The sequence below is a fragment of the Fukomys damarensis genome, unplaced genomic scaffold (genome assembly GCF_012274545.1).
Source record: "Fukomys damarensis isolate Sample0158 unplaced genomic scaffold, DMR_v1.0_HiC HiC_scaffold_16, whole genome shotgun sequence".
Taxonomy (NCBI): Eukaryota; Metazoa; Chordata; class Mammalia; order Rodentia; family Bathyergidae; genus Fukomys; species Fukomys damarensis.
In genome coordinates, this window is record NW_022900928.1 from 119,021,933 (window position 1) to 119,029,042 (window position 7,110).

The 7,110-nt window shown below is 48.8% G+C and overlaps 1 protein-coding gene across 1 annotated transcript; it reads left to right on the top strand.

Annotated features, from left to right (window-relative positions):
- Positions 1-4: 4 nt before the first annotated feature.
- On the top strand, positions 5-4,926 carry Retreg2 (reticulophagy regulator family member 2; the record flags this gene model as incomplete). Its single annotated transcript, XM_010611970.2, has 9 exons — positions 5-66; positions 340-446; positions 1,269-1,299; positions 1,659-1,794; positions 2,029-2,113; positions 2,401-2,544; positions 2,703-2,797; positions 2,964-3,099; positions 3,311-4,926. Coding segments are annotated over 9 exons (1,422 nt in total), but the record flags the coding sequence as incomplete, so codon positions are not given.
- Positions 4,927-7,110: the final 2,184 nt, after the last annotated feature.

Consider the following 7,110-nt stretch of genomic DNA (forward strand, 5'->3'; position numbering starts at 1 on the left):
GCTGCTAGTGTGGGAGAAGCCGCTGCACAGCCTGATTACAGCGGCCGCGATCAACGGCCTCTTCTGGTAACGGCCGCTGAGGAGGGGGCGGGGCCGGGTTGCGCGGGAGAGCGGGGGCTGGAGGAGCGGGGCGCGAGAGTCCCCATTCTGGGTTGTCACTTGGCCTGCGGGAATGGTCCATCCACCAGCTTTTGACATGCGTTCAGGTTGCCCCCTTCCTGTATTTCGGGGTGGAGAGTTGAGCCTGGAGGTGCTGCTGTTCCTCATCAGTGAGCACTTTTGTGATGCACGCAAGGGGCCTCTCACCCACCTTCCGCTGAGATGCCTCTCTTCCCTAAGGCTGCTGTCTTCGTCGTCCCTCCGGCCAATCTTTCTTCTCAGCATCTCACTTTTGGCCTATTTTCTGCTGGATCTCTGGCAGCCTCGCTTCTTCTCCGAAGCCTCAGGTGAGTCTTCATTCAGCAAGCCCCCCTTGTAATCCTTGTGCCTGACCCCACTGAGGGAGGTTGAACAGTGAGGGCTATGTACAGCAGGCCACTTGCCTCCAGGCACATTCCCCATGCCACCAGGCCTTTTTAAAAGAAATTAGCCAAAACGAAAATCCATTTCCCAAAATGAATGTTCATGTGGCTGTTGGGCAAGACTGTAGAGTCTGCAGCCAGATTACCTGGGTTCAATGGCCTGCTCCAAGACACCATGTGTGTGAATGTTGTAAACAGCCTTTCAATCTCTGCCTCAGTTTCCTTAGCTGTAAAATAGGGAAAGAAATGTATTTTGTGGAAACATGAGAAATATGTAAATATATGTTCTATAGTTATGGTACTGTTTTAGTTACAATAAGAGTTTCACAAACATTAATTCATTGTTCTTGTTTTCTGTATATTGTGCATTTGGGGGCAACTAGGTATAAGGCTGAACTACTTAGGATATAAGCATGACTAGAAGGAAGCAGGCTGGGTGCAGTAGTGTATGCCTGTAATCCTAGCTGCTGGGGAGGCTGAGGCAGGAGGAGTGCGCGTTTGAGGCCAGCCTGGTCAACTTAGCAAGACCCTGTCTCAAAATAAAAAGTACAATACTCTGAGTTCAGTCTGCAGTGCTGAAAGTGGAAAAAAAAAAGGAAACATACCTAAACAATGCATAATACTTCAGTTGACATCTGAAGAAAATGCTTTGTGACTGCAGAGGAGCAGCAACTATTTTTGCCTAGGGGAATGTTTCCTAGTACCCCTACCACTCAATAATAATTTGGTCTCCCCCTCTCTCTGTAGCGTCATCCCCCGAGGAGCCACACTCTGACAGGTGAGTATTGTCTGTCTCTTAAAGACGGAAGCTCAAATCCAGTTTTGCTTACTGGTGCAATGTCAGCACAAAGAGGGACAATGCCGCAGCTTCTGTAGGCACGGGTCCCAGCATAGTGAAGGGACTGACAACAATCCAGAGTTTTCCTGGTCCTAGGCACCTATGTAGGTATTTATGTGCCTTTTTCTTTTGAAGCAGAGGGTTGGGTACCCTGGGCTTTTGCTTTGCAGGACCAGGATGGCCTTTCTTTGGGAGGTGGAGTTTTCTGTTTTAGACTCATGATCAGCAACCTCAGAGGAATTTGAGTGCCTAGGAAGCTGGTGTCTGAGGCCTCCAGGGGTCATATCGTGTCTCCCCAGTGAGGGTGCGGGGTCAGGCGCCCGGCCGCACCTGCTGAGTGTGCCCGAGTTGTGCAGATACCTGGCTGAGAGCTGGCTCACCTTCCAGATTCATCTTCAAGAACTGCTGCAGTACAAGAGGCAGAATCCAGCTCAGGTAAGCTCCCCACATCCTACAACAGTTCGTGGAGCTGTAGGGTTGGAAGGAGCAGCATTGTAAGCGGAGCCTATTGCATACTTCTTGTAGTGGAGGTGTTGAGCATCTTGATTAGACAGAATTCCTAGAGGAAATGACTTTTTTTTTCACCAGTTGAGCAGTTTTTAAACCTAGGTGAATGAGGCATATAACCCCACCCACTGTTTTTCATAAACTTTATCCTCTTCTCTGCAGTTCTGTGCTCGAGTCTGCTCTGGCTGTGCTATGCTGGCAGTGCTGGGACACTATGTTCCAGGGATTATGATTTCCTACATTGTCTGTGAGTCTAGCCCTGCCCTTCCCAAACCTCTCTGCTTTTCCTGTTTCCTGGACTGACTTGGAGGGAGGACTGTGTCTGTTTGCACAGTTACCCTTTTGGAGATCTCCAGGGAAGCTGTAGAACACCTTTGTTAATAGAAGAATAAGTACAGGGGAGGACAATAGATGTGGGGAGGGGGTAGTCCTGCCTTGGGAAAGGACTTTGGCCCTTCTTATTTAGAGGCTAGTTGAATGAGGACTCTTAGGAATTTGGTACAGGAAGCTCTGAGCAGATTTTCTAACCCACAGTGCTGAGTATCCTGCTGTGGCCCCTGGTGGTTTATCATGAGCTGATTCAAAGGATGTACACGCGCCTTGAGCCCTTGCTCATGCAGCTTGACTACAGCATGAAGGCGGAAGCTGATGCCCTGCATCACAAACATGACAAGAGGAGTAAGGGTCTCTCTTAACTTGAAAGAGGGAAAGTAAGGGAGTTCCCTTGGCTTTTGGCTCATGACATGCCCTAGCATTTAGATAATCTTCTATTCCTTGGGTGTATTTGTTCCCCACCACTGTCTTTGTTGGGTCATTGCTTTATTGCTGTTCTCTAGAGCGCCAAGGGAAGAATGCACCCCCAGGAGGAGATGAGCCACTGGCAGAGACAGAGAGTGAAAGCGAAGCAGAGCTGGCTGGCTTCTCCCCAGTGGTGAGGTTCAGGGGAGATGAAGGTGACAAATAGAAAGTTGGGTTGGGGGTACACAGGGATTTGTCTACTTTAGAGCTGCTGCCTTTCAAAGGAGTTGAGTTAGATAGTCTGGGGGTAGGTTGCTCTTATCCCTTTACCTATTGTGTTCTCTCTGCTTCTCCTGCAGGTAGATGTAAAGAAAACAGCCCTGGCCTTGGCTATTACTGACTCAGAGTTGTCAGATGAAGAGGCTTCTATATTGGAGAGTGGTGGCTTCTCTGTATCTCGGGCCACAACTCCACAACTCACAGATGTCTCTGAGGGTATGGGGAGTGCTTTGCCCCTCCTGATCTTCCTATTCCCTATTGGCACGGTGCTGTTTATGTTCTCTGGCTCCCCTGTTTCCTCTCGGGAACTGGTCTTGAGTCAAAGGGTTAGCCTAGCATGTCACGTCTGAAGTTCTCATCCATGAACCCATTGGCTGTTGAGGGCCATCAGAACAGCAGGCCCATTCCTAACTTTTGTTCTCTGCAGATTTGGACCAACAGAGCCTACCAAGTGAGCCAGAGGAGGCCCTGGGCCGGGAGCCAGGGGAGGGGGAAGAGGCTGAGCTCGTGCCCTCCGAAGACCTGCTAAGCCCCTCTCAGGCCCTCTCAAGGCAGGCCCTGGACTCTGAGGAGGAGGAAGATGTGGTAGCCATGGAAACTTTGCTTCGGCTCTCATCTCCTCTGCACTTTGTGAACACACACTTCAATGGGGCAGGAACCCCCCAGGGTGGAGTGAAGTGCTCCCCTGGAGGACAAGTGGAGACACTGAGCCCAGAGGCAGTGAGTGGTGACGTCACGGCTCTACCCACCTCCGTGTCACCCCCATTTTGCCATGCTGAAAGTGACCCAGTTCCCTTCCCCTCCCCCTCCATGTCCCCACCTATTCCCCAGGACTCACCCCAGTCCCTGCCTGCCCCTGAGGAGGAAGAGGCACTCGCCACTGAGGACTTTGAGTTGCTGGATCAGGGGGAGCTGGAGCAGCTAAATGCAGAGCTGGGCTTGGGGCCAGAACCCCCAAAGCCACCTGATGCTCCACCCCCTCCTCCCCTGGGGCCAGACACCCATTCCCTGGTACAGTCAGACCAAGAGGCCAGGGCTGTGATGGAGCCATGAGGCATGAGGGAAGGAGCTGCAGGCAGAGTAAGGCTTCCTAGCTAGACCTGTCAGTCTCCTCCTCTCCCTACCATTCTGGGGAGAGGCACGAGGTGGGAAGGCCAGCTGTCAGACAATAGCCAGCCCACACTCTGCCTGCCTGCTGTCCTGGGCCTGATGCAGTACCTGTGCCTAGGATTGGTTTTGAGTTTGTAAATAACTTCATTTGGGTTAGTGGATGTGAACAGGGCTAGGGAAGTCCTTCCCACAGCCTGCACTTGCCTCTTTGCCTCATCTCTCTTCTCATTCCGCTATGTCCCAAACCCTGGTGGTCTAGCCCTTTTCCTCCTATCCTCAGGGACCTGTGCTGCTCTGCTTTCATGTCCCACTTGGTTGTTTAGTTGAGGCACTTTATAATTTTTCTTTCTTGTTCTGTGTTCCTCTTGGCTTTATTTCCCGGCTTTGTCCTGTCCTTGGTGGCATAACCCTATCCTTTGCCACCTTCTCCTTCCCACAGACACTGGCCAAGCTTTAGGGCAGCTCCTGGTCTGGGAAGTAAAGAGTAAACCCATAGTGGTGGATGGTCAGGCCACTGGGCCCCACACAGGTCACTGTAGCCTCAGTAACTTGCACTGTACCCTTTCCCTAGTTCAGCCCTTTTACAGTGCAGGAGAGCAGGTCCCACATGTGCCAGCCCCAGTTGGTAAGCATGTACTGTCTTGTTGAGATAAGAGTGTCCATGCTGTCTTAGGGGAAAAAGGAAACCTCCTCTGGGTCATGGGTGGAACCTCTTGCAAAGGTCAGGAAGTGGAGAGTAACATCTGTGCGAGTGTCAGGTGGAAAAATAAAGTGTCGATTGGCTGGAACTGGTGCCTGCCTGCCTCACTGAGCTGCCTCCCACACTCTGCTCGTTGCCTCATCCTCACCCTTGCCTCTCTCACCCCATTCTCGCTCCTGGCTACTTACTCACCTTGAGTACAGAACAAGACCAGAAGCAAGGATCACCCTGCCAACCCTAACTGCCCCTTGGCCATCTGAGATTGTGTGGTATGTTTAGTGAGACAGCATGTGTGAATAAAGTGTATGCAGGAGGAAACTACCTTGTCTTCCTAGTCAATAGAAACTTTGAACTGAAATAATTGTTTTATGCCATGTTGCCCACATCTGTGTTAAGGTCCTCTTAAGAAGGCCCTCATTTAAATGCTAACAATCAGCCCTGATTTCCCTATACTGGGCTGGCCAGGTAAGCAATGGAGAACCTATATGTACTAGTACCAGCACTGTTTTCAGGCCAGAAAACAGAAAAATAGTGGCAACATTTTAGCATGCATAAAATGTGCTTGGCCATCTTCTAAGTGTTTTATATTTACATGTTTTTCTCTCACAAGTTTTAAGATCTGTCTTGTTGTGAACTGCATTTTACAGACAAGTTAACATGGCCCAGTAAGTGACGGAGCCAGGACCCATCTGGCTCCAGTAAACCTACTCAGAGAGTCAGCCCCTGTCTGTTGATGGGATGCAAACAGGAAGATGCTGCAGGATGCAGGAATTGTAGAGAACCAGTTCAGTAACTTGGCTTCAGAAATGGTGGACTCCTGGCAGTCCTCTTCTGGGAAACAAAGCCCAAAACTGAGCATATAGTCTCCAATATGAATTCATGTCCTCAGCCTTCAGCTACATGTACCATATGGTGATGCTACCTATCTTTGAGGTTGACTTCTATGCTGCATCTTTTAAGTGTGAGAATTTTCTATTTGCTTCATAGTTGCTTAAGAGATGGTCTTAGAGTTAATTGAGGCCCTGTCCTGTGACATTGGAAAAAAAAACCTGAATTCCTAGTCACCTAGAGATTTCAGAAGCAAATGGAGCCAGGCATGGTGGTGCATGCTTGTAATTCCAGCCCTCTGAAGGTTGAGGCAGGAGAACTGCCACCAATTCAAGGCCAGCCTGAACTGTATAATGAGACCACATATCAAAAAAAATAATAATAAATAATGAGATAAATAGGCAACTCAAGGTGGAATTAACCAGTCAAAAACAACAGCTGCCGGCCATAGTGGCACACCCCTATAGCCTGGGCACTTGGGAGACAGGCATGAAGAGAATCGGCATGTTTGAGGCCAGCCTGAACTACATGCTAGTATGCTGCCTCCCTCCCCCAAGAAGGCCACTCCTTAATCCACTTCTGTATTAAATTTGTAGTTTAGCCAGGTATGGTGGAGCACACCTGTAATCCCAGCGCTTGCGAGGCTGAGGCAGGAGGATTGTTGTGAGTTCGAGACCAGTCTGGGCTACACAGTTCAGATCAGTCTTTACATATTGAGACCCTGCCTCAAAAAAAAACTTGTAGTTTGAGGAAAAAGAATCCTGTAGCTGGATTTATATACTCAAATATTTAAATTTGGAGGGTCCATTCACTCTAGTCTGTCAGTTGTTCCACATTTGTGATATTTTCTTTCTATTATGAGATATCCTGGCCATAAAGGCCCCAAAATAAAACTTTTCCTATGAGAATGGAAAAACCAGCAGAAATGTGAAACCTACATTTGGGCTAAGGAGAAATCAACCATAGAAGCAGAATGGAGAAAGGCTGGTTACAAACTTCTGTTGGAAGAAAGAATGGTGCACTTCAGTAACTATCCAAACAGCTAAGAGTGTAACTCCTTGGCTAATTTTAAGCTGCCTTAAGAGAAATTCAGTCTTCAGCCTGGCTTGGTGGCCCATGCCTATAATCCCAGCCCTCAGGAGGTTTAGGCAGGAGGATCACTGTAACTTTGAGTTTCAGGCCAACGTGAACTATGTAGTTTTGAGACCCTGTCTCAAAAAGAAAAGTCTTGAGAGCATATGTGGTGACTCTGGCCTGTAAATATCCCACATATTTTGGAGGACGAGGCAAAGAGGGTCATAAATTCCCAGGCCAGCCTGGACAATGAGTTGCTGTCTCGAAAGGACTAAGGATGTAGCTCAGTGGTAGACTACTTGCCTAGTGTGTGATACTGTAGGTCCAATCCCCAGTAACACAAAGAAAAAAAAAAAGGTCTTCAAAAAGAAGGAAAGTAATATTCTGTACTGTGCGCAAATTAGAATACTGCAGGAGTCTGGTTTGCTATGTTTACTGAAAAGTTGCAGTGTGCCCAAAAGACCATTAGAGAAGGCTAGAAATTGTGGGAGAAGGAACTGTTGAAAGAATGGGAA